Source organism: Dermacentor variabilis, chromosome 9, assembly GCF_050947875.1.
Source record: "Dermacentor variabilis isolate Ectoservices chromosome 9, ASM5094787v1, whole genome shotgun sequence".
NCBI lineage: Eukaryota > Metazoa > Arthropoda > Arachnida > Ixodida > Ixodidae > Dermacentor > Dermacentor variabilis.
In genome coordinates, this window is record NC_134576.1 from 91,540,818 (window position 1) to 91,568,800 (window position 27,983).

Consider the following 27,983-nt stretch of genomic DNA (forward strand, 5'->3'; position numbering starts at 1 on the left):
GTAATCATCAGGCTAAAAGAAATACACTACAATGTACCACTAGAGAATGTAATATATAGTGTGAAATATTGACTGTTTTTATATATGTGTGCAACGTGTGTGTGTGTTTGTTGGGGAGGGGGATGCCGTTTCACATTGTGGTTGCTGAAGCAATGGAAAAGGATCATGTAAATTGTTTGCAGTTCACTACTACAACGAAAAAAATCCCTTGTTTAATGCTCAAAGATGCGGCTGTTCCACCAGCTGCAAATATGGTGTCAATGTGATCAACACTCTGTTTATTCTTTATTTAGTTTCAGATATTTATAATTTTATTTATATTTCTTTCTTTTGTTTATAATGCTATTTCATTTTATATGCTGCATTGTTGTAACATCAGTCGATGCTCTTGTGATGCATTGTATAAATCGTTCTGTAGAACAGTGCTTGCTCTTGTGATGCATAGTATAAATCCTTCTGTAGTTCAGTGTTAGAGATAGAAGTAACTTACTATTTAAGCTTACTATACTGAGTGTTGACTACAGGGAACATACCAGAAAACATTCTTTTTTTTTCCTGAGTTTTGGTATTAAGTACAAAGTTTCTAGCTAAATGTCTTCAGCCAACACTGAATAACAGGCAGCAAGCATCATTTGTTGGCTTGGAGCATGAGCACAGGCTGAGGAACTAAGGTCACTCGTGCCTCACTTTCTCTTGAATATATGCTCAGAGGAGACACTGATGCAAGATCTCTGGCTGAAGTGGTGTCACACACAAGGTATAAAGTAAAGAAAATGTACTCGTATAGCCTCCTTATGAAGAAAACTGTCTGTTCAAATTACAAATGGAGCCATAGGCTTGGGGTGAAGCCTACTTCCAGTTTCCTGCGTTGTTTCCCCCTTACTGCTGAAAATGATTTCACAAACTGTATTTCTTTTAGTTGATTATGCTTATTCTCAATGTGTTTTGTGCAGTTAGATAGTAGAAAATAAACATATTTTTCTAGTATTTATATGTGCTGTCGCTGAAAGGTTAAGCATAATATAAAAACTGCAATACAAATCCAGTGTCTATGTATTGGGAGCGTAAGGTTCTATCTACCAAGGCTAGTTATTCTTGTAGTGATAACAATGCTTTTTTTTTTAATGCTTGTAAGTGGACCTGTATTCTCCTCTACTAGTACTTGTGCTGTCAGTCTAGCCTCTTGTAAATGCTGTGTTGATTCCTCTTTCTTTTTTATATACTGCCACGTGTTTCTCTTTTTTTTTCTTTTACTTTCTTTCATTTGTGTTAATATTTGATTTCATATGCTTCATGTGTTCAGATATCTATTGATGCTCTTGTCATGCTGTATCGTGATTTAAAAAAACATGTAATACTTAGTATTAATAATTAATAAATAATAATTAACAAATAAATAAATGGTTCTATAAGCAATCCATAAGTGACTATTTAGGTGTCATATCGAAATTGGTTGCCAAATCCCGTCTGTGTTCGAGCTATAATGTATGTTTTAGAATTTAGTTCCATCAAATAGATGACAGAGTACTACATTGACTTCCTGTGCTTCTTCTGGGTTTGCAGATTCCTTGCGATTGGCATCCCGTGAGCGGTACCTTTCACTTGTCTCCGTATGTGACCAGCTGCATTGCTGCCGGCAGTGCACTTACAAGACTGGGCACAAGAAGCACATGGCCCAACACCTGCGCATACACACAGGCGAGCGCCCCTTCAAGTGCCACCTGTGCCCGGAAGCATTCACCCAGGATGGCAACCTGAGACGCCATTTGTGCACTCACACAGGAGAGCGCCCCTACCAGTGCCCCCTGTGCCCTGAAGCATTCACTCAGAGTACCACCCTGTGACGCCATATGAGCACCCACCCAGGTGAGCGCCCCTACCAGTGCTACCAGTGCCCGGAAGCATTTGCTCAGCGCCGTGTGCGCAGCCACACTGGAGAGCGTGCCTTTGCCTGCGCCCACTGCAGTGCATCCTTTTCGCAGAAGGACCACCTCACCAACCATATGTCCCATCACTCAGAGAAGCCCCAAAGGTCAAGAGCTTGAAAGTTTTTTGTAGGTCAACCAATTCATAATTTTTTTACAGCAAAAAAAATGATTTATACACTGCATTTATCACCGGCTCTCTATACCGTAGAACGTTTCTTGTAATATTACCTAACAAAAAGTTGGCCATTTCATAAAGGAGATAGAGAGAGATAATATTTAATGGCAGAAAGGTGGAGAGGTTGGCCTGAGTTAATGCCTCTAGCCTGCTACTCCACGCTGGGGAAGGGGTTTGGGGAATGAGAGGAGAAATTATTATGGAATGCCTTCATGTCACTTCACCTATTGCAGCATAACGAAATATTACCTTGATTGTGCATTGGCCTCAAATCTGCCCTTGACTGTGTAAGTAAGCTTGTTGAATTTACCCATAAGAATTGAGATAAGAATCACTAACATAGTACACACTGTTTTATTGCAGGCTATTGTGCCAGCTGAAATGTACTTAAGCTGGTCACAAGCTGAAATGCATGCCTCAGCAGAGTTGGTTCTCAAGCTTTAAGCGTCCAGTGTCATACTTGTGGTTGGGCATTAACAAACCCCATAACACTGGTCGGAACTCGCACACCAAGGCAACGACATGAGAAAGTGAGCACCGCAACTTTTGAGAAGCCATCGGTGATGTTTACTGATGTCATGTCTGGAAACCGAGTAAAGCTGGCATGCTGTATTCAAGGTGTCTACCAACCAGGAAAGCTGGGAAAACCGCGAATTCTCAGGGATTTTGAGTAGTCTGGAAAAACTCGGGGAAAACTCAGGGAATTTCTGCCTCTGTCAGGGAAAATTAGTTGTAATTTCATTGAAAGGGTCGAAATCCGCAGTAATGCTGGCTTGAGTAACAGACAAGAATCGTAATGAATCGTCTTTGACGTCCTGTCGTCGGCTGGAGGAGTTGCCAGTGTACAGTCAACGACCGAGTTTCCGGATTCCCGCTAATTTGGACTGCTTCGCGGCACCACGACATACCCCATAGAGTCAATCTATCAGAACGTCTAAAATTTTGGACGCAAGAACTCTTCGCCGTCCGATTTTCCGGACGTTTTGCCGTGACCACAGGTGCGAAATGGCATTAATCAAAGCCACCACCGCTGCCATTTTGATTACCTTGCCGCCTCGACCCGGCGCTCTCGCAAGCATATCCGCTGGCAGCCGTAGCCACCACTGCGGCAACGCTAGCCCTAGCTGCTTCAATGTTCATTATAAAGCTTCTTGCCCTTCGGCGCCGTGTTTTTCAATTCGCCGCTGTACGCAGTGGCACAGACTCCGTCTTTGTGGTCCTCGCGATTGGCTTCAAAGCTCGGAAAGTACAACGCGTTGCATAATGCCGGTTCCCAAAAGTCAGCTTTGCCTCAACACAAAAGTGTTGCGCGGTGAAGCATAACCAGCGTGAGAAGGGGCAAATATCACGGGACACACTATCTATTCCTTAATTATACACTCGTCCATCCACCATCTCCTGTCACAGTACGGGCACCGATATCCCTAATAAGCGTGCTGGTAGTAGGCCTTTTCGGATGTGCCTGTGGCGATTTGAGTCTTTAATGGCAGTAAAAGACATGCGTTCATTTTTACGGACTGCCGGATTTTGCGGACGTTTTCGCGGCCCTTAGGGAGTCTGAAAAATTGGACGTTGACTGTACAACTGACGAGGAGGATGCTTCGAATGGTCCGTGGGGTGAATGCGCGGGAGGAGGACGAGAACAGAAAGGACCTATGCATTGAGGAATGAAAGGGAAAGGAAGCCTGCCGCCGCTTTTTTCAAGGAGCTTGAGCTCAAGAAACAAAGTGTTGGCTGACGTTGGAATGCAGGTGTTTCTCATCCAAATCGAAATAGACTCGCTAAAGCAGTGAAATGCAACACTGAGGTGTTGTGCGTGGGCTGAGAGTATGTCAGGAGAGTTGAGGGTGACACACCAGCTGTGGAGAATCTCATTTGCGACAAAGTTCGGCCCTTACACCAATGAGCTTGCTATAAATTGATAAAAGCAGCTCATATCGCCTTCAGTCACGGCGTGCACATTTGTAGACGCGACCTATTTTTGCCATTTCTGTGCAGTGGTAGCAAGGAATAGAGCATGAACATTAAGCTTACGGCGGGTTGAACGTTCTGTTAACCTAAATTACTTACATTTTGCTTCTGAGTGATATGCATCGTTACAGAGTATCGCTTTGGTGAATGCACTACCATGTTTTACGGCATGCTTGATGTGGGGCATGTCAGTAGCAACCTTGAAATATATATATATATATATAACCCGCCGTGGTTACTCAGTGGCTATGGTGTTGGGCTGCTGAGCACGAGGTCGCGGGATCGAATCCCAGCCACGGCGGCTGCATTTCGATGGGGGCGAAATGCAAAAACACCCGTGTGCTTAGATTTAGGTGCACGTTAAAGAACCCCAGGTGGTCAAAATTTCCGGAGTCCTCCACTACGCCGTGCCTCATAATCAGAAAGTGGTTTTGGCACGTAAAACCCCAAATATTATATATATATATATATATATATATATATATATATATATATATATATATATATATATATATATAGTATTTACTTCTTTCTTGAAATGCTTGAGGTTAATGAATAACTTGTGCATGCAATTCGAGTGGGGGATTTAATCCTCTTTGTGAAGGAGCGCAGCATGACTGACTTTACAATATTCAAATATTTATTTACTCATTAATTATAATGACTCATCATAAAATGCTCCAGAGTCATTGTAGCACCTTGATTTGCTTTCAGTGGAGTCTCAAGCACCACCTATGTTTCACACATATGTATTGACAGTCGATCATAATTGGTGACTGAAGTGGATATTCGAAAACGTTTGTTTATGTATGCATCTCGTTTTTATTCATATTTGAGAATGTTGCACTTGATTTGAAATGAGCTTTACCATTTTTTTTTTTCAAAGTTATTTTATTTGCTGTGTATTTTACTAACCCCTTGCTACAGATTTTTTTATATAAAATAAATGATAATCCTTACTATTCAGACTGGATTAAGTCATTTCTTAGCATGCTTACTAGAGAGTGACAGCATCAGGTGTCATAGTGTAAGCCTGTTTTGACGTAAAACAAAGTTCTGTGTCACTTGGGGAATTTCGCAAAGGCACTCAGGGAAAACCTGGAAAAATCAGGGAATATGGAAATGTCAACTTGGTAGACACCCTGGTATTGAAATGGTGCATTGGGTGTTGCCTCTGGCTGGAATCACCTGCCGAGATATCCAGATGTGCGGACTGGTACGTAAGTTGTGTACGTGCACTCCTCTAACATGTCTCTCATGAATTGATGACCGTGTGATATTTCTCGCAGGTTTACTGAAGATTACCCATAGATTGTCTTGACGTTCTATATCACAGCTGTTGAGCCAGAACTGCAGATTTCTCAGTACTGTAGGATTAGCACTGCACTGTGGCTCCTCTATTATTGTTTTGGAATTACAAAAGTATATTTTTTGGTATGCTATGTACCACGGAACCTAACCAAGGAAAGAAATTTCACAAAAGCACCTAGAGCCAATTTAATTAGCTTATCGTGAAATTCAGCTAGAATTACGTGCTCGCTAGCTCCTAAGTGTCTGGGTAACATACCACACTTACTTATGTATCACTCAGACTTGCTATGAAAATAGAAAATTCCAGCAGAACCCATCTCGCAGTGAATGTCGACACTAATGCAATTAGCAATAAAGTAGCGTAGCAATACAATATTGACACTGCTACAACACGTCATGTTTGAGGTGTGTATGTAGCTGGGTTATTGACCAGCTACCTCCACCCAAAAAGTTTGTGTACATTGCGAGGCCTGCATCAGAAAAGATGTTCCACATCTGTTGGCAAGGTGAGTGGTGGCACTGGCTGACAGTCCCAGGGTTAGTTCTAGTAGTAAAAACATAAATACCGCAGAAAGTAGACGGGAAAACAGTGTCGCAGTAGCTCAAGTGGTAAGAGCATTGCACATGTAATGCACAGATGTGGGTTCATATCCCACCTGTGGCCATTTGTTCTTTCATCCACTTTCATTTCCATTAATTTATCATTTTTTAAATTCAATTAGTCAGTACAAGTAATTCCACCTATGCTGTCCTTGGTGTCTGGTTGTTGACTTCTTTAAAGACGTACAAAAGATAACTTTACTAATGTTTCTGCACAGGTGTTGCTGCCTCCTAATCACTCTGGTGAATTCAGCACCATATACTGGTCGAAGAGTAGCAGCACATTAGAAAAATACTAGGATGTTACTGATCTTTCGGCCGGGCATCAGCCTCCTTTGGAGCGAGGGTTGGTCCCCAGCCTAAACATCAGTAATATCCTGATGCTTTTCCATTCTCTTCTTTGACCTGTTTTTCGCTGTAGGATCCTGTGATTAAATGTTTCACTGATACATACATACATACATACATACATACATACATACATACATACATACATACATACATACATACATACATACATACATACATACACACACACACACACACACACACACACACACACACACACACATACATATACGCGTGTGTCACTCACACACTAGACTAGTCACTGCCCTGTGCCCTTCCTCTGAAGGGAGACTGAGCCCTGCATAAAGGTGCACGTCCAATTTCACTGCATACACAGATGCCAGCGTCATGTCAAAACGATGCGAACAGTTGAGATGCTCCACATTGACTGTGCACATTTCACGTGATGCTCGCATTATTCAGGCAGGTATGTCCTGCACATTACGTTCAGTCGTCGTGGTTCTAACAATAAATTATGAAGCTGCCGAAGCTCAACACGGTAGCCGATCTGGCACACGGAGGTATACACGCCACTGAACATACATTAGTCTATTTGTCATCTACAAGACATCTTGGCAAGGTCAGCAAGATGTAGTAGAAATCATTTTAAGCGTTTACAAGATGTCTTCAAGAGGTCTTGGCAAGATATTGAAGACATCTTAAGAAAACGTCAGATGTCTTAAAACGTCTTGTAGCCATCAAGAAGATTGTCTGATTCACTGCCAAATAGTGTATTTAAGTCATCTTGCAAGACATCTTGTAGGTGTTTTAAAAACGGCTGTAAGAAATTTTGCAACACATTTTGTAGCCGTCTTAAATACATTTTTCCAACAGATTAAACAGTTTCGAAGAGCAATTGGTACAACACCTACTAGTCAATACTTCCATAATGTCGCCCTATGATTTGTTGAGTGACAGCTCCTTTAGGGTGCCAAGGTGACGTACGTAAAAGCCATTCAAGTCTTTTTAAAAAGTTGCAGCACATCTAGTCAGGACTGTTTAACATTCATTGCAAGTGTCAGCACCTTAAAACAATTGAAAAGCACCACTTGTTCATTGGGAGAGGGAGTAGTTGCAAAACTGATGGCAAGATCTGCAAAACATGCCAATTTACAGTGGGCACGCTATTGTCAGGTGAAACACCAGCACAAAGATGACATTTTAAATAGTCTGTTGATGCTAAAATTGAGTCATACCATGGCAATGCAGATGGTATGTCTCCTTCCATATCAACCATCCATTGAAACATTGCTTAGCTTCAGTGATCTAGCTAGAAGTGACATACACTGCACATATGCAATGGTCTGGGAAGGCCCAAGGTCATTTTACTTACCTTGTCAATACTGATCGAGATTTGTAGATGCAATAATATCGCGACCCCAGCAACACTATCACAGGAGTTTTTCTTGCAAAGGTGTTTGGCACACACATGAATTTAGAAACACAAAACAGCCTTCCATTACAGCATTAATTATAAAGGAATTGAGTGTTTCTTGTTACCTGCTAAATGGACGAATCAATGAAAATGTTCCTAGTGACCCAGAAGGTTTTGGGCATGAGCTAGTTGATACGCAACATTCATTTTAAACAGCACTAAAAAACATCAACAAGGAAGAGCAGGGGACCAGTGTTGATCCTGTGCTCTTCTTTGTGTTTTTTGGTGCCGTTTAACATGAATGTTCCTAATCCTCGCAATATTGAAAAAAGCTCGGCTGTACCGACAGCACCACCTATGACCGGTTTCTTACAACCCACCATAGCATCACTGAAATATTGGCAAGGTCACAAAAGTTATGACGTGTTAAAGCCACACTTAACAAAAAGACTAATCACACAAATGACGTGTCAAAGTGGCCAAAGGTTTCAAAGAATTTTTAATAAATCAAATCAATAACCACTACATAAAAATGTTTCTAATGCACCTTCTAGAGTTTTGCGTTGCGACTGTCTATTACCACACATTAGTCACGTAACGATTCAGTTCCACAGGCTGATGCACCTGCAGACAATTCAGCTTGTTCCTAATGAAGCTGACCTCATGTTTGGCACCTGTAATTAGAAGGCAAGACAAGAGGTACAAAATTCATGTTACAGTGAAACTTCCTATAAGTAAGCAGGATATAATGAATTATTGGATGTAACAAAGTGAAATTCCCCTTGGAATTTCCGTAGATATCCAGGTTTTCAAAACCTTGTTTCAACAAAGTAAAATTAACCTGCCAATAGATTTGCCAAACTTAATTTGTCTCCAAAATACAAAGTTGATTTGTCTCTGAAACAAATGCCCGACCCTTGCTGGCTCAATACATTGCTTTCCGTGGGGTTGAGCACACGTACAATGTTGATGTTCCAAACTGTTGGGCATCTTTGCTGAATGCGCCGTCAAACGCTGGTCCTTCTGACCACTGCGCATAGCTGCAAACAAGCAGAGGCTCATTATTGTTGCCATAATTTGTCCCAATGAGGCACCATGCAGGCGAGTGCAACTAGGTGTGACACGTGCTGATTGACCATGACAAATATTGTTGGTGTCGCAGCGTGCAACCTACTCAGCTGCATCGTCATTTTGCCAGTTTCACGATGCTAGAGACGAGCCAACTGAAAGCGGAAATAAAAGATCATGCATCGAAACAGAAGGCAGCTATTGTAAACGCAATCGTGTCAGGTGGCAAGAAGTAGTGTGTTGAGAATGCCTTTTTTTTTTTCATTGTGCACATGGCTATTGAGCGGTTCTGCTGGATGCAAGGCCGTCTTCTTCAATTGATTGATTGATTGATTGAGTAACTTTTATTTTACAGTCCTGCAGAACGCGTATTAGCACGTCGCGGGCCGCTCCCACGTCGGGACCGACAGGCCTAGCCTGCCAGCCGCATCGTGGGCCTGCTGGACAGCCCAACGTTGCTCAGCCAGGAGTGGGTTGCGGAGGGCCGCCTCCCACCTAGTTGAGCTGAGGTCAGGGCTTGCTATAGAGATACATCCCCAGAGCATGTGCGAAAGTGTTGATCTATCCCCGCAAGCGGGGCACGCGTCGTCAGTGTAAATCTCCGGATATATCGCATGTAACGTGAACAGGTTGGGATAGGTTTCTGTCTGCAACAGTCTGAATGTCAGTGCCTGAGGCCTATTGAGCTTGGGGTGAGGAGGAGGGTATTGTCGCCGCGAGAGATAGAAGTGTTTAAGAAGTTCATTATAAGTGGCAGGCGCGTCCCTACCATGCGTAACTCTCTCTTCGGCCGTTACAGCGCCAGCGCGGTCAGTCAGTGCGCGCGCGGCAGCGTGGGCCGTCTCATTGAGGTTCGTGGGGACACCCGCCATGTGCCAAACGTGGGCTGGGAACCAAGTAAGCAAGTGATACTTGATTCTATCCGGACCTGCCTTACGAAGCAGCCCAAAAGCCTGTTCTGAGATCACTCCACACTGAAATGCCCTAATGGCCGACCGTGAGTCACTGTAGATGACGTCGCTGCTGTCATCAAGCATCGCCAAGGCAATGGCCACCTGCTTGGCTATCGCCGGATCTCCGGTTCGTACAGATGCACAGTTCGTGAGTCGCTGTTTGGAATCTACCACTACTGCAGAAAAGGAGCACCCCTTCCGATATGCGGCCGCGTCAACAAAGCAGGCTCTACGCTCCTCTGTCTGGATCTGTTTGAGTATGGCTGAAGCTCTTGCTTTCCTTCTACCCTTGTTATATTCAGGGTGTACATTTCTTGGTATCGGCGATACGGAGATCAAATCTCGTATGTCCCGTGGTAACTGGCATTTTCTTCGTGCTTCTGCAGATGGTGGGTAGCCGAGCTCTTGTAATATCCTCCTACCGGCGGCGGTCGTGGAGAGTCTGGCAAGTTGCGCTCTTTCCTGAGCCTCTGCAATCTCCTCCAGAGTGTTATGCACACCTAGCTGGAGGAGGCGATTGGTGTTGGTGAAGATCGGTATACCCAGGGCTCGCTTAGTTATTTTCCTGAGCAACGTGTTGAGTTTGTTCCTCTCTGCTCTTTGCCATCTGTGCATCTGTGCATCTGCCATCTGTGCATCTGTGCACGGACCTTCCCGTGGAAAAGATGGATAGTCGCCTAGCCCATCTACTAGAGGCTAAGCAGTCCCTCCTCAATCGATGGAAGGGCCAACGGCTAAATCGCAGACTACGCAAAAAGATTGCTGAACTCAATAGAACCACAGAGGAGTACTGCCACATCCTCTCAAAGCAACAATGGGACGAGGTGTGCAACTCAGTTGATGGTCAAATGCGGAATGGTCGAAACTGGAATCTTTTGAAGCATCTTCTGGACGACACCAACACAAGGTCCAACCAGCAGCATGTGATGGCAAAGCTTCTGCATACAGCCGCACGAATCAAGTCCACGGAGGAAGTCCTGCAGAGCCTGGTGGAGAAGTACCTCCCTGTTGGTCCCCGGCAAGGGACATCGGTCGCCTACGCAGACTACCTTGGGCCACCCAACTCCGAGCTGGATGCAGACATCAGCACGGAAGAGGTTAGGAGGGCGCTGCATGAGCTTAATAGCAAGTCTGCTCCTGGTCCCGACGGCATCATAAATAGGACCCTCCGTAACCTGGACGATCACTCGATAGAATACCTGACAGAAGTCATCAACGAGACATGGAAGGAAGGCAAGGTCCCGGAAGCATGGAAGCGGGCACTTACAGTACTGATCCCCAAACCTGGCAAATCATCAAGCCTGGACAACTTACGACCAATATCGCTCACGTCCTGCGTTGGCAAGGTCGCGGAACATGTCATACTCAACAGGCTCACGAGGTTCATCGAACACAAGGAACTCTACCCCCACACGATGATTGGCTTCAGGGCAGGTCTGTCCACACAGGACGCCATGAAGCTCATCAAGAGTCAGATAATCGACAATGACACGCGGGACACTCGGGCCATCCTTGGATTAGATTTGGAGAAGGCTTTCGATAAGATAGCCCATCAATTTATACTGCAATCGATATCCGAGCTTGGTCTGGGCGTAAGATTCCATGATTACGTTAGGTCATTTTTGCACCGAAGAAGAGCGACTCTCCGCGCAGGAGACATGATCGCGGAAGAGGTGGAGCTTGGAACAAGGGGCACTCCACAGGGCTCGGTGATCTCGCCCACTTTGTTTAACCTGACCATGATCGGCCTTTCCAGAACACTCTCACGAGTCGAGGGCATCAGGCATACCATCTATGCGGATGACATTACCATTTGGTGTGTTGGAGGAAGTGATGGACAGGTTGAGAGTGCGTTACAGGAGGCCATCGAGGTCACGGAGGGCTATCTTCGACCCACGGGATTAAACTGTTCAGCTAAGAAGTCTTCTTCAATGCAAGTTCAAATTTATGCGCTACATTACGCATACACTGCAGTGAAGGGCAGTAAAGAATATAATGAAGTAATTTCAGCTCCCCCCTTCAGCTTCGTTATCAAAAGATTTTATTGCACAAGACCGATAAGATCTCCCACTGCAAACAGTAACTGTTAGAAATCCGACCTAGTCATCGTACATATGCAGATGGAATAATGCCATGGCTGCGATTAAGCCTTTTCTGTAGTCTGGATAGCAAGCACATTGGATATTGCCATGAAATCCAGATCCTTTCTTGGTCATAATGAAAGCCTTGTCCAAGAAGGCCAGTGTCATGATTGGAGCCTTCCACATCCTCTGCAAGTATGTCAAAAGCGACATTTTTTGTTTTCACATCATACGCATGCTGCTTCAAGGACTTTTTGAAATTTCATCTTTTGTTAATAAACATAGTCGCAGTTTGCGCAGGATATACCTACACCACACCAAAAAGCTATTCTACATCATGTCCTTCACATGTACCAGTTCATGCTGCAACATGCAGGTAGCAACATATATGCGCCGCGTTGACTTCATCTAGGTTTTCATAACGTGCCACAGCCTTATTTTCGGGACATATCGAATGGCAGCGTTGACGCAAGGACGCACGGCCAAGCAAAGTCACTGGCCTGCCTGAACTATATTTTACGCAATGAGCGAAACTTCCGGAATAACAGCACTTGGAATGTTTGCGACATACTGCGAGCATCCTGTTTAGGGCAAATTTTCTGGACTTGCTGTAAGACCTTTGCTTTATTCCGGACAACCGGCCCGCCAGATTCTCGAACAGCATCCTTTTTTTTTTCTTTGCTACATGACACAGCAGTTTAATATGCAATTCATTTATAATTGTGACAGTGGTATGACTGTTTACTGATTGCCGCCTATTCTTCTCTTATCTTGAATGAGTCTTATGGCGAATTTGCTTGCTGCCCCATCAGTTTACTGAAATCATAAAAAAATGTTTTATAAGTCTTACTGATATGTAATCAACCAGTTAAAAAAATTTACTCTGCAATCTACAAGCAGAGAATGTAATGTAGAGTGTGTAATATTGACTGTCTTCATAGTAAAACCTTATTGATACGATCCATTACATATGTATCCCCGGTTCCAACATTTTTAATTGAGAGCATAAAAATGACCCAATAGAGTTAGGCTTGTTTTTTACAGGTTCATACATTCCAGGAAAGCTCAATTTTTTGGCACCAACGTTCTGTACATTGCCAAACTGTAATCATATGATAATTTTCTGGCTGTTAGATCCCATGTGAACAAAAAAAGGCGTGAGGCTTGCATGATGGAGAACAGTAATTAGCTGCCCGTTTCACATGAAAACGACGGTGCATACTGTTTCGGTACCAGCAAATCTCCGCCCAGGTCGTCATAAGCTGCATTCACAGCTATCGCCACCAAACCTAATGCAATAACCATCTTCACCTGTTTTACAGCGCATTGTGCGCAGTGCCATTGGTAGCATACTGCACACATTTTAGTCGGCGATCTACCGTTCCTTGCTGCAGGATGTGGGCATCCCGTTTTGCTTCGACGGCATCCGGCGTTGCCCATCAGCCTGATTCCGTTTCGGTGTCTCATTGCCAGCCTAAAACACCACGCCATAGGAAAACAACAAAATGCATCTCAGGCCGCCGTAGCACCACCAGCTCGACACACGTTGGCGTATCGTGCTGCAACAATCTGCACGGTGCTTCGCATTACATAGATATGAACAATAATCGAGTCTGTCAATATTGTTTTAGTTACATTTTTTCTCGTGGTATTTTCCAAAACGTATGAAAGAGGTTCTACTGTATATTTGCAATAGCATGTGTGTGTGGGGGGGAGGTGTCCTTTCATATTTCTGTTGCTTAAGCAATGAAAAATGATAAGGGAAAGTGTTTACAATGCACTGTTAGAGAAGAAGAATCCCTTGCTCAATGCTCAAAGGTAGGGCTTTTTCACCACCTGCAAATACCTAATCATATTGCTGTGTTTATTCTTTCTTTGTTTAAGTTTCAAATATTTATGATTTTTTTTCATATTTATTTATTTCACTTAAAATAATACTTAAAGGGCCCCTGAAACGGTTCGTACAAATATTGTAGACGCATATGGCACAGCTATAGTCAATAATTCATGCCACAATTTGTGTGAAGGATCTCATATTGAGAGAGCCACGGACGATTACAAGTTACCCTCCTCCATAGCCACGCATTTTCTCCTCAATTCGTTTGCTGAGTGATCGGGGCTAAACTCCGCATTCACTGGCTCTGCGTCATGATGGCACGTCATGTCGTCTACTTCTGGTTGTCCAGGAGAGAGAGCACGAAGCCTCTCCTCCCTCTCCGCCATCTGCGTGGCTGTTGATCCCTAGCAAGAGCTATCGAAGCAGTGTGCGGTGCGAGCATTCTGTCACAGCACCGAATGTGTTGGGTATTCCGGTAACCACAGGCAAGCTGGGCGTTTCAACGGATGGGTGGAGGCATAAATTCAAGCTGATGAAGAAACTTTAGTATAGACGTACGTGAGCTGCCTGATCAATCTGCATGATCCAGCCACCTGGTGGCACATAGCTTGACCAGCCAAAAAAAAAAGAGATAATATTGCTCTAACCAAGTGTAAAACATTTTAAGCATTCACAAGACAATGTGTTAACGATTATGCTCCTACAAAAAATTTACACCAGCAGTGTAAGGTCCCTCTGATTGTTTGTTTTCCTAAGTGTCACGAATCGGCCACGTGCTTTGTGTATAGAGAGGGGGTTCACTTCCCCCCATGTCAGTGGGGCAACAGTTGCTGTGTTATGTGGGGTCACAGGCACCGCGCGGTGTTGGGTGACGCGTCGCGGCAGGCGCCAGGAGGGCGAGTGCCGATTCCGGGAAGTCGGTATTGTGTGCACGGTGTTGGCAGTCCGCCGACGGTCACACGAGTCCACACAGACCAGCCTTGAAAGGGACTGCTGTACACGGTATTGTGGGTCTGGCTCCCGAGTACCTGACTAATTGGAGGCGCCGCCGAGGTTAAGAAGGGCTTAGCAACTTTGACCCCGTGCCGCATGTACTGAGCAGGGACCCATTCTTCTAACCCTGTGCCGCATGTACTGAGCAGGGACCTATTCTTCTACGCGTCCGGAATGCAATCGCCAGCCTTGTTGTTGGGTGCGACTGCCTGTGTGGTGTCGAAGGCCAGCTTACAGTGCACGCTGTAGGGATGCGGTGCACATGTGAAGAGTGCTTTCGGACGGCGGCGTCTTGGAAATACGCACTCGGAGAACTTTGTCTTGTAGACAATAAGTTTGAAGGACACGGAGGGCCATCAGTCTCCCACGCAGACAAACTTTGAGTACGGCCGCACTATGTGGTATCGATGCCCCTGCTTCCGAGACATTTGCGGCCTAGAGACGCTCTTGGGATTTGAGGCGGCCTAGCGATAACTTGTTCGGGCCAGGCGTGTTTTGCTGAGCCCGTCACTAACTACGGAGAAATGAGAGGGCAACGGAGTTTTAGGGAAGAAGGAAAAGAGCTTTGTTTTCCAATATGTTTATTTTTAAGAGTATCCCTGGTGGGTTGTGGCTTAACAAACGGTTGACTCTGATTGGCAACTGAACCTGTGGGACGGGCCAACGGCCCTACCGCCTTTTTTCTTTGTATATTTGGGCTATAAAATCGGGACGACATACTGTCCCTTAGACTTGGCTGAAATCAGGATTACTGATACTAGATCAGTGAGGCTCCGTACCATGTACGTTAGACTTGGCTGAAATCAGGATTGCTGATAAATCAGTGAGCCTCCGTGCTATGTACGTTAAAACGAGTCTGGGCTCTAACAGCCATTGAGACAGTCGAAGAGTGAGACTTTGTTTCTCAATTGTTCAAGTTTGTAATGTATTTGTTTTACCTGCCATGTATATAGAAAAGTTTACCTATAAATATTTCTTGTACATCTGATCTCATCGCTTCCTGCCTGCGTTTGATCAACAACTGCCGATCATCGTCCAAGAAGCTTCAAGTTCCAACGGTGAAGCGAGCACAGAGAACGAACGAAACTTTACTAGCAGCAAAGAAGAATACACTTCATTACTGCTACTGTGTTTGCTTGAGCTCTGTGCCACCAGGTGGCTGCACCATGCAGAACATTCACGTTTGCATTTCTGCTGATCCCACGAAATGGCATGTTCAAAAGGCCAGACCCAGTCACCTTGCACTTGTGTTTACCTGAGTACCAAACTCACTAAGCACTATTGTGGTAGTAATCCTCTGGTGTAAAGTAATGGCCGCAAACGCACAAGTCCTGGCACTAATTGGATAGTGACAGTTCGATGCACTGCAGCCACTCTCTTCGTCTGCTGCCTTGCAGAGGGACACAATGTCGAAGCTTGACATATTGCCAGTCGCTACGTTTGCAGCCCAGAATGCAACAAAGGTGAATCTTGCTCGTAAAAAGACTGAGACTGACATTGACCATGGTGCTCTCGTCAAAATGGAGCGCATTGTAACACAAGCAGACGACACTTGCTGTGTGCCAGAAATGCTTAAGTGTAGTGAGAAATCGTTCTTGTGCATTCTTTTTTTGCTGCTTTCTTTTTATAGAAACAAATTAACAAACATTCCAACTATTACAAACAACGTTTGTTCACTATAAAGTTGGTAAAATTATTGACGACACGCCCTGGGCAGCCAATTGGATAGCTCGCCCTACTAGCGTCATTAGGGCAATTTACGTCAAATAATTACAGGTGGCTGAAAATTCAGCCAAGCGGTGCACTGCAATTGTCAGCAATGTACATTTTTTGAAGAAGAAGCGTCTCACTGTACAGCTGCATCGAAAACACACAGCTCGGCTCTGCTCACGCTGCTGGTTGCTGGCGTCTTTTTGGACTGTGCTTCTGGCTGCCTCACCACTCCCTGTCGCTGTGCCCTTTCCATAAGGAGCCACTAATAAACCTCTTTTCAATTTTGAAAACTTTATAATAAATTACACACTTTAAGCGGAGCACTTAGATGTGTCAATTAATGATAAGAAGGACCTCTCTTACAACTCAGTACGTTTGTACAAAATCATCAAAATCATTTCCGGGTCCCTTCATATGCTTCATGTGTTCTAACATGAGTCGATGCTTTTTTGTGTGGCATTGTATAAATCCTGTAATACAGTGTTATGTATAAATGTAATTTGACTAACCCTTCACTGAGTGTTGCCCACAGGCAACATACCAGAAAATGTTTTTTTTTCTTGCCGAGTTTTAGTATTAAGTACAAAGTTTCTAGATAAATGTTTTAGGCCAACACTGAATAACAGGCAGCAATTGTCATTTGTTTGTTTAGAGCCGGAGCATAGGGCGAGGGAGAAGTTTTGCACGTGACTCACTTTCTCTTGAAAGTATGCTCAGCGAATACATACCGATGCAAGATTTCTGGCTCCAGTGGTGTCACATACATGGTGTAAAGCAAATAAAATATGTACCTATGCTCACACATGAAGAGAACTGTCTACAAATTTCAAATGGAGACATAGGCTTGGGGTGAAGCCCACTTCCAATTTTCTTCCTTGTGTTTCCCCCCCTACCTCTGAAAATGTTTCTGCCTAATATTTTTGCAGCGAAACTGTTGAGGGCTACCCTCCGCACTATCGTGTCCACATGTAGAAAGAAATCCCGAAGATAGTGCAATGTTGGGCTGACCCACGGCGGAGGTGACGCAGGCCTTAAGCACTCCCCATACGTGGGCTGATCCTGAAGATAGTGTAATGCCAGGCCGGAGGTGCAGTTTGCCTTTAAGGGGCCCACACGCACAGCTTCGCCGGTCATCCTTCTTCACAAAATAGACGGGGACTGAGTATTTTTTTAAATAATCGATTATGTTTATCATCGTAATATCCAACACTACAGGTCAAATCCGGCCTCTATATTGGGAGTAGAAGTTTGTATGTACCAAGGCTAGGTACTTATTTTTGTAGTGAAAACTGCTTTTTTTTAATGCTTGGAAGTGGGGCTGTATTCTCTACTAGCAATTGTGGTGTCAACTTAAGCTCTGAAGATGCCATGTTGATTCCTTATTTATTTTTTAGTTTCACATATTTTTCATTTTATGTTATATTACTGTCTTTCATTCATGTGAATATTTGGTCTCATATGCTTTGTGTGTTCAAATATGTATTGATGCACTTGTGCTGTTTTGTGATGTGAAAAAACGTGTAATACTTAGTTTTATAGGTGAGTGCATAAGTGACTATTTAGGCATCGTATCAATATTGATTGCCAAATTCCATCTCTGTGTTTGAGCTGTAATATATCTATTAAGAATAATTTGCTGTATATTGACCCTTTTCGTGGTGATACCACGGGCACTGCCATGTTTGATCACGTGGTGATCCATCCTTTGCTTGCCTCAATTGCCTTTGTTGTGTCTGCAACAGTGAGCATATATGACGCCAGTACGGCTTAGCAAACCTCTGTTTCAGGAGATGTTGTACATGGTGACTGGGTGGACGACACAAAGCTTTGGCCACTGCTTCACAGAACATGCAAAAGTACTTTGGAAGCTGATTAAGCTATATCCAAATGGCACAAACAGTGTATATAGTGCTTGTCTTAAAGGCGAAGCTAAATATGTATGCCAAGCTATCCAAACTTCCGTTCATGAACTGAATCAGGATTTGTGTGTTTTGCTCTTCGTTCTTTATTTGGCAAATATTTTGAAGCAGTGGCTTGTCTCCTTTCTTACTCCCTCGGTGCAGTCACTATCTGATAATTTCTGCCTAATCACTCGCGGGTGTGCTCACTTCTGATAGATTTGTTCTTGCTGTGCACAAGACTTCAAATGTAGCCATTTAGTACATTGTAATACCTTGTATCAAACATGTATTATCACTAGCAATTCGCTCACTCTTCTGGGCCATCATGAAACATTTAGCTTCGACCATCCATGCGCTATCGGTGTGCTCCGTCAGTTATGTCGTGCACATTTATTCAATTGTCCACCCATTCACTTATTGACGTGTTGGCGATAGAGTGGGTGTAAGGTTTCATGCCAGTTGAGGAAAGATGTGTGAAGATACCGTGCACGAAACACGCTATAACAGGAAGCGGCACTACTCCATTTGTCGTTTAACGAGTGGTACTCACTCTTGCCGACGTTCCATGACTAAAGCACTTTGTTTGAATGTTAGCGATACAATGCTGGCGGATGAGCAAAATTCTGTATTCTTGAAGAAAGCCGTACATCTCGAAGTGCCGGTAACATGTACGGACAGTTGCAGCAATGGTCCGCGAACTTGGATGCACACATTCATTCGATTCCTTAATATGCCAGTCACTATTTTTGCAGGAAACTACTGCACACATCTTCAATCCACATGATTCAGTCCTGCATGATTGGAGCACAGTACGTTAGCGAAAACTCACTTGCATTTCTGACAGCTGAATGCGCAGAAGCAAGATGGAAGCGATAATGGTTTCATATTTGTGCGCTGTTGCCGAGGTGACGTGCAGTGCAGCACCGAAAGCGCCACTATCGTTTCACTAGAACAAACTGCTCCACGAAAAGGGTCAATACAGAGATACGAAATTGTGTGAATCATGTACTGCATCAGTGTACGGTTGCCGTGAGAGTAATATTTGGGTTGCCAGGCCAAGGTTGTCAAGTGTTTTGCCTTCAAGTGTGGCAACACTTTTTCATTTCCAGGTGCAGTACTTTTGTTCCATCAAATAGATGGCTTCATTGACTTTCTGTGCTCCCTCTGGTTTTTGCAGATTCCTCGCTATCAGTATCTCCTGAGCAGTACCTTTCACTCGTGTCCGTATGTGGCCAGCTGCATTCCTGCCGGCAGTGCCCTTACCAGACTAAGCGCAAGGAGCACATGACCCAACACGTGCGCGTACACACAGGCGAGCGCCCCTTCAAGTGCCAGCTATGCTCAGAAGCATTCGCTCAGCCTTACGACCTGGCATGCCATCTGCGCACCCACACAAAAGAGCGCCCCTACCAGTGCCACCTGTGCCCAGAAACATTCACTCAGAATAGGAGCCTGAAACGCCATATGCGTACCCACACTGGAGAGCGCGCTTTTCCCTGCGTCCACTGTGGTGCATCCTTTTCACGGAGAGATGGCCTCTTGCGCCACATGACCTGTCATTTGGAGGGGAAGACCTGAAGCTCAGGGGCTCGAAATTTTGTCGAAGATCGACCGATTGACCCTTTTTTTTTTTTTTCTGGCTCTCTATACCAAAGAGCTTTTGTTGTAATATTACCCAGAGGAAAGTTGACCATGCCATACATGAGAATTTTTTATAGAGTGCCTTCGTGTCACGTCACCTATCCCAGCATAACGAAATTTTGTCTTGATTGTGGATTGGTCTAAAATATGTTCATCACTGTATAAATAAGTTTCTTGGAATTACTCGTAAGATAAAAATTCAGCAAAAAAAAAAAGAAACAGAAACATACAATTGGGTCTGGCGCAGTAGTATGTGCCAAATTTCTTGTCGTTCGAACACATTTAACACATTGCTGGTGGAGTTCACATTTGACATAATTGTGCTTCCTAGTTCAAATGCTTATGTTTTAGTAACAGCTATTTATTTATTATTACAACCTGACTACCTTTGTACAAACTGTTATAATACAGGCTAAACAGTTGTACCAGCTGAAATTTTCTCAAGCTGTTCAGAAGCTGAAATGCATACCTAAACAGAGTTTGTTCCCAAGCTTTAAATGTTAAGTGTCATACTTGTTGTTGAGCATCAGCAAACCCTGTCACTCTGGTCAGCATTCGCACAACAAGGCAACGACAGGAGAAAGTGAGCGCTGCAGTTTTTGAGAAGCCATCGGTGATGTTTAGTGATGTCATGTCTGGAAACCGTGTAAAGCTTGCGTGCTGTATTGAAGTGGTGTGGTGGGTATTGCCTCTGGTCGGAATCAGCATCAGGGATATCTAGACATGCGGACTGGTAAATAAGTTGCCTACATGCACTCGTGTCACATGTCTTTCATGAATTGATGATAGCATGATATTTCTTGCAGGCTTACTGAATATTACCCATGGGCCCTCATGACGTAACAAATAACAGCTATTGGGCCTGAACTGCTAATTACACAGTACTGCAAGCTTAACGCTGTACTGTGGCTCCTCTATTATTGTTTTGAAAGTAAATAACATATATATTTTTTTCTCTATGCCATTTACCACAGAACCTTGTGAAAGAAAGAAATTTCACGAATGCGCCTGGAGCCAAATTCATTCATATAGTGTGAAATTCAGCTAAAATTATGTGCTGGCTAGCTCCTATATGCCGAGGTAACATGCTGTGCTTATCATGCAGACCTGCTCAGAAAATATAAAATTCCAGCATTGCCCATTGTGCAGTGAATGTTGACACTAATGCGGTTAGCATTAAAGTGGTGTAGCGACAAACTGTATTGCCACTGCCATAATGCATCATGTTTGAGATGTGAATGCAGGCAGGCTCTCTTCTCACACATCCCTCCATACACACTGTACGATCTATTGGTACCACAGTAAAATTTGTGCATGATACATGCCTGAATCTACGTGATGAGGGTTTGATTCTACCCAACAAGAGAATTTCTAAAGGATTTTTTTTTACTTTGGTGAGTGCCACACATGGGCCCCTGGCACACACCCAGTGACCAAAATTGGCATCAAAGAGGTTCATGGAAGAGCAGCAGACACCCAGTGTCACATAATCAAAGACTCAAGTTGCTCTAAAGGTTGGTTTCAAATGCAGATCCTTCAACACAGCAGCACAGTGCTCAGCCCATTAACCCAATGACTCAAATTGGCTAGAAAATGGTTGGAAACAATGATAACTACCGAGAAGGGCATAAAGTATCCTAAGAATGCTAAGTGAATCGAAAAGTGAGATCAGCAGCTTGAAAAACTTGTTTGTGCTTTGTCTGGCACCTAGAATTTCCGCTGGTGTTAAGATTTTGGAGTGTGTAAAGCACATGCCAACTGGACTTTACACAGGTGAAGCCAGCAGTATTGCAGCTTCAAAGCCCTGTCTGAGCAATCTGGAAACTTCAAAGAGTACAAGTTCCTGCCCGCCAAGCCTCTAGAGCTGCATGCAGAAATTTAGTGAAGATGGCAGCCGAGACCATAGCCAGAATAGCAACAGCTAGCAGGGCGTGTCCTGCCCGACAGCATACGACTACAAGCATTCTCGCCATAGCCTGCCAAGCAGGAGTCTCCACAGTTGCAGCCATCGTCGCCACCACAGTCCTTTATTTCCATGTTTCCAGCATTGTGACAGTTGGATTGTGTTTTGTTAAGAGCTAATGTCAGCGAGACTGGGCAGCGTGCACTATTTGCTCATTACACCACATTCTCAAATCTATTTCATGCAGTGAGCTTTGTATTTGGAAATTTTTAAAGAGAAGTATGTTGGCTCAAATGCAAGTAAATGTAGTAAGGGTGAGAACTTGGGCACGTTTGTCATTTGCAGTAGAAGTAAGCACAATGCACCTGACTGAGATGTAATGTTCTGCATTCTATATTGTCTTCCTTTGTTTCACATTTTATTTATTTTAATTTATGCATGTATTCATTCACATGCACGCGCACTCTCTCCAGCCAGCTGGGGACGTGGCAGAAGTGAAGAAAATGTTCGTGTATTAAATTTTTGTTGCACTGTGCATATCCGTGCCACATGCACTCTTTCTCAAACTATATACCAGGTGTTTCTGTGAAGAATGTGAGCAATTCTTTAAAATCGCTTTTTGCAGATGGCAGCAAAATTCTAGTCCTTGAGCTCGTCTACTTAAAGAGGTGGAAATGCATGAGCGATCGAAATGGATGATGACTAATTAGCAAAATTTCACTGATTAAGTTTTTAACCACTTACTTTATGGCACATGTTGCACTTTACAAACTGTACTCGGTCAGACTGCAAAGCATATCTACTTAAAAAGAATTGTGTCGGTGTCACCATATTTGAGATACATGTCATCAAACTTGCGGTAAAAAATGCTCTGTCGTTCCACTTACTTTTCTAATAAAACACCATTTTATGCATTGAAGCATAAGACTAGCTTGACTGCCATTGTATTTCTTTGCAAAGTTCAGAAAATAATACCTCAAAATCAGTGTCATCCTGAGAATTTATTTCGAGTGAATCCTACTTGCAAACTGCCCGGTTTCAATTTGGAAATTGCAATATCTGCTGTTAAACTACTGTTTCTTTATTGTTTATTTCAGTGCCTGGTAAACAGCTGTGAAGCCTTAATGACGGGTCACTAGTACACACAAGAGCATGAACATAACAAAAAATGAACACCATAACAGCATTTCCACCAATATCGCACGCTAAAGTAGACATACAAGGCATGAGTTCATTTAAGAAAATTGAGAAATAGATATGCTTGAGAAATAATTAGTTCAAAACTTAGAAAAGCTTTGTTATTTAGCTGATTATGCATATAGATTTCTTGTGCAAATAATGTCCATCTGTATGAGCTGTCCAGCTCAAGGATTAGAATTGTGCTATCTGCCACAGGTGATTTCTGAAGAGTGATAAAAGTCTTTGCAGGAACGCCCAGTATATGAGCCGGCCATTGTTTGGGGTGACACGTGATATCATTGCAGTATCTGCTTGGAGCTTACATTTTGAACCCATTTCTGAATACTAGCCATATTTTTTCAATGGGTATTTGTATAAAATGGCTTGTAAAGCTCCTGTTTTCGTTGGTGTAGAATAAATGTTAAAGTTATATAGACTTTAATGCTATGAAGACGTTTCTCCTAAGCGACCCTGTAGATTCACTCTGTCATTCTACAGCTATGTTTGGCTACGGTCTCAGGTATATATGTACCTTCTGTGTTTTGTCAACATGTAATGAGGGTAGCCATCTTTGCAATGTGAACATAGACTCTGACTATGCCTTGTATGCCACTGTGCCTTGTATGCCACTGTGCCGTCAGTCCTCGTGCAATCACATGTAACACTTAACACACTTTAATGATGTCCTACATGGTCTTATAGCTGGCTATTTGACAGAATGTGCTTCCGTTCATCCAGAAGAATCAATTCGAAAATAAAATATGCTCACACAAGTTCATCAGCATAACCATACCATAAATTCTGAAATTTGAGAAGTTAACAGCATTTTTATTAGAGGTGTGCAAATATCAGCTGTTTCGTATACAAATCAAATACAAGTAATAAGTATGTAACGTCAAAGCGAATATGAAATATTCAAATGTGAATGTATTCGTTTACAGCAAGAATACTAATTTCACTGTAATTAGGTACTATGCATATGCTGACACGTGCAGGTAAGACAGCTATCAGTGACAAAGGATTGGTTTAATCGCTAAACCTATGATTGTCACTAAAGAAAGCTGCATGAATAATCTTTCAACATCTTTGGAGCCTTGACATAACCAATATTTCTAAAAATGGATAACTGCTGTATGACTTGCTTTCCAAAAATGTGAAATAAATGGTTGCTGTTTTGCTGGTTGTAGTGGAAAAAGAAAAAAGCTATTGAGATCCATTGCACTTGTTGGAAGTTACATAAAGCGATGCTTAAGTTAATCGGTTAATTAAATGCTTTGCAACTAATGGTGATGCATGCAATTTTACCACTTTCATCCTATGCAACTTGTAATCCCGTGGAATGTTTGTTTGTCATGAAGACTTCCACTGCAAAACAGAAAACTAAACTTGCATTACCCATTTTGTTTCCGCATTGTTTCAAAAACATATTTCACTTATAATTTGTGATCCTTTGTTTAGCAGACAGAGAACAGCAACCAGTCTGTAACAGTCAGATGTTGCACGCACTGCACCTGGAACAGAGAAGGGGGCTGGCATACTAGCACAAAAATTTAAAAGGGGGAGGAGAGGTGGGAATAAGAAAATCTGGGAAGTTGTAAATAGAAATAAATCTACATGACAGTCACATTGACGAGCATTGATGTTCTGGCTGCTAGTTAGGTGAAAACAGCTTGTTCATGTGCAAGAGCCATTTTTCTCCTAACGTTTTAAAGATGGATCTAACAGATGGCACATTCGGTCAGCTTAAAAAAGCATTCACCAGTACTCGCCACTCACACTTTCGAGGCACTGAGTGAGTGGTAGCAGGACCATCGGGACATTAGTTTGAAAGAATGTGATGAAGATGTAGGGTGTAGAGAAGTTATTTTAGTACCAGAAAAGCTATTCTAGTCTTATGAAGTTGGTTTGGCATGAGCCAGTGGATAATCATTTGTAATAGATATATTAGGTCATAAAATAGAAGTGCAGCATCGTGCTGCTAACATAAATATGTTTGTGTGGGTGTGTTAGTGTTTATGCTGGCTTTGACAGTGACCTCCGTTTTGTTATAGATGCATCCACGCCTCCTACAAAACACAAGAAGTTATATTGTTTGGACTTCGCAAGGAATCCATCTAACCAGCTTTTCCTCGGAAAGCATCCATTTGTTGGCTCTCTTTGATCTATGATTGATTTACCATTGTGATTGTGATGTTACTGTTTATGGACTGCCACATATGCTGCTCTGGTCTGGAACAAGTCTAATGGCAAATTCGCCTGCTGCCCCATCATTGTACTGAAATCATAAAGAAAAGAAAGTTTTCATTGCAATAATTGATAAGTAATCATCAGATTTAAAAATTCACCGACAATTATGATAACTCCTAATGCGAAATTTGAGCACAGCTGTATGCGTGTTTTCATTTCACAATATATTGAGGCAAAGAAATTAAGAGAGGCATGTAACAGAGTCGGTGATCGTCACAAGTCTGATCTGCGGGTCAAGTGGGTCAGCTTTTATACTACATGACTTGTCGAAGGTTCTGGTGTAATCATTGGTGTCGCGTGGCTCCCAGAAAGTACTACACAATTCACGTCGTGCATGCAATCAGATTACAAAACACTTGCAAACCATGACCATAGAAACAAGTGCAAACACGACCAAGCCCAGCAAACCAAACAGGCTCAAGCAGGTGCTGGCACGAGCAGACAATAATACGAAACGAGCGGTCCGACTGAGACTTGGTTACAAGTATGCATCAAGCAGTTGGGCAGACCCGCATGACACCAGTTTCCCGCACGCATGTCACTGAAGGGGCCACTCTCATTTGTTCATATCCCACTCCACGTTTGCTCTTTAATCTTTCGTTGTGCTCGTTCGCTCGTTTATGCCGCCATTGCCGACGTTTGCCGCAGGAGCGGGCACCTAAAAGCTGCGCTCTAGAAATAAAAAAGGAGCACTGCAGTATACTAGCAAATAATGTTATATAGTATGTGGAATGATGCCTGTCTTAAGAGATGTTCAAAATTTTGTGAATCTGTTAATAAGTCACCTTCAGTACTCTCTAGTTTCATTTTGCTTTTTCTGAACTGGTGGAAAGATCAGCATGAAAAATGGTTACAATGCATGAATAGAAATGCTTTGTTTAATGCACAGAAATATGGTTTTATTTTTCACCACCAGCAAATGTGCCATTTTGACCTCTGTAAATTCTGTTTATTCTTTTTTCTTTCTTACGTTGATATGTATTTCATTTTTTTTCTGATTAATTTTCATTCATATTCATATTTCATTTCACATATGTGACATGTGTTCTAACATCAATTCATGCGTTTGTTGCGTTAATCCTTCTATTTGAAGAAAAAAAGCATCTAATGGTTTGGTAGGTGAGTACATAAATAAGTGATATGTATAAAAAGTAATTTGACTATCAAGGCCTAATATCAAAATTGCATTGTTATTCCATGCTCTATGTATTGGCAGTAGGAGTTTGTATGTATTAAGGATAGTTATTTAAGTGTATGGAGAGATAGAGGTATATAGAACTTGTGTGAGACATGTAATACGTCAATGCACAATTGCCACAACAGTAATATGGTTCAGGTAGTCCGGAGGTGTATCACATATTTTGTGTACAAGTGTGGCAACCCTTTTTGACTGCCAGCTACAGCACTCTGGTTTCGTAGAATTTGTGAAACATTGCACCACTTTCCCGTAATTGGTGTGGCTTTGCAGGTTCTTTCATGTTGGGGTCCCCGGAGCAATACCAGTCACTCGTGTCCACACAACGCAAACTGCATTCTTGCCGGCTGTGCACCTACGTGACTGAGTACAAGAAGCAAATGAAGTCACATCTGCGCACACACGCAGGTGTGCGCCCCTACCGGTGCCATCTGTGCCCAGACGCGTTCACCGACAGTTCCACACTGAAGCGGCATGTGCGCTCTCACACAGGAGAACGTCCCTTTTCCTGCATACACTGTGGCACGTCCTATTCACGAAGGGACCACCTTACAAATCACATGTACCGTCACACAGCAAAGAAGCCATAAATGTTAGGGGTGTGCAGTTCCTTTGTGGATAAACAGATTTGTACAATTTTTCGTGGCAGTAGGTGATTTCTGAAGTGCATCAATAGGTTTTGGGGTACCTTAGCCTTAGAGTTTCTTGCAATGGTATTACCTAGAGGAAGTCTGTCACTACTGTCTATGAAAATTTCTTAAAATGTGCCTTCAAGTGATTCCATAGCTATGCCAGCTTATTTAAGTTTTGTCTTATCTTGAATGTGATTAAGCCTAAATTGTGCTCATGACTAAAAGTAAGTTTCTTGAAATTAGACTTAATATACGAACTTAGCAAGGAAAATAGAAACATACAATTGAGACCAGAGCACAATCATAATGTGCCTAATTTGCAGTCCTTTCTACGTATTTATCAATAAATACATTTGAGGCATATTTGACATTTGCTGTAATTGTGCTTCCTAGTTGAAGTGCTTATGTTTTAATAAATTCTCATTTATTGATACAGCAAGACTACCATGTTACATGCTGAAAGAAAGCTGCCACACCTGCAATTTATTAAAGCTGGCTTGCCATAGTGCTGATGGTGCCCAGAAGCGGTACTTGGATGCTACCACTTGGGATGGGCACACTAGTATGTTCCTAAACTTGCGCAACATACTCGGGAGTCGTTGCCTTGACCACTAGTGCTGGTTGGAGGCTACAGTCACGTAACCACGGGGCAGCCCCCCCTTGCATGTAGCGCGGTTTAAATGGATACAAAAGCTGTTCGAATAGAGGAAAGAGAGACTTCGAGACTGTATACGTGGGTAGCAGTTTTTAGTGTCCATTATGGAGTATAGGTGGAGTCTGTTGGGTCAAAGGGTACAAACAGTCGTCTTGTGGTCGAGGCTGCAAATCGCACATTAGACTGGCAGTGTGTTGTATTGATGCCCAAAGTGTGGGCAGTAAGTAGAGACAGACGCCTCTTTCACAAGTTATACACACGACTCTAGAGGATAGAG

General features: G+C 43.1%; 1 protein-coding gene and 1 pseudogene across 1 annotated transcript; both read left to right on the forward strand.

Moving 5' to 3' along the window:
* The window catches only part of LOC142558441 (uncharacterized), a 65,968-nt pseudogene extending 46,458 nt beyond the window's left edge, over positions 1 to 19,510 (forward strand).
* Positions 1,851 to 27,765, forward strand: LOC142558442 (uncharacterized). Its single transcript, XM_075670576.1, has 6 exons — positions 1,851 to 2,044; positions 5,803 to 5,891; positions 6,757 to 6,760; positions 10,505 to 10,997; positions 19,407 to 19,823; positions 26,656 to 27,765. Exons 1-6 carry the CDS (start codon positions 1,851 to 1,853, stop codon positions 27,007 to 27,009), a joined length of 1,551 nt encoding a protein of 516 aa, XP_075526691.1. The 3' UTR covers positions 27,010 to 27,765.
* The last annotated feature ends 218 nt before the right edge of the window (positions 27,766 to 27,983 follow it).

Excerpts from the sequence above, each read along its gene's own strand:
- LOC142558442 (XM_075670576.1), top strand. The coding sequence starts at position 1,851 with ATGAGCACCCACCCAGGTGAGCGCCCCTACCAGTGCTACCAGTGCCCG. Across the intron at positions 2,045-5,802 it reads CCCCAAAGGTCAAGAGCTTG|CTGGGTTATTGACCAGCTAC; the intron begins AAAGTTTTTTGT and ends GTGTGTATGTAG. Across the intron at positions 19,824-26,655 it reads TGACCTGTCATTTGGAGGGG|ATTGCACCACTTTCCCGTAA; the intron begins AAGACCTGAAGC and ends AATTTGTGAAAC.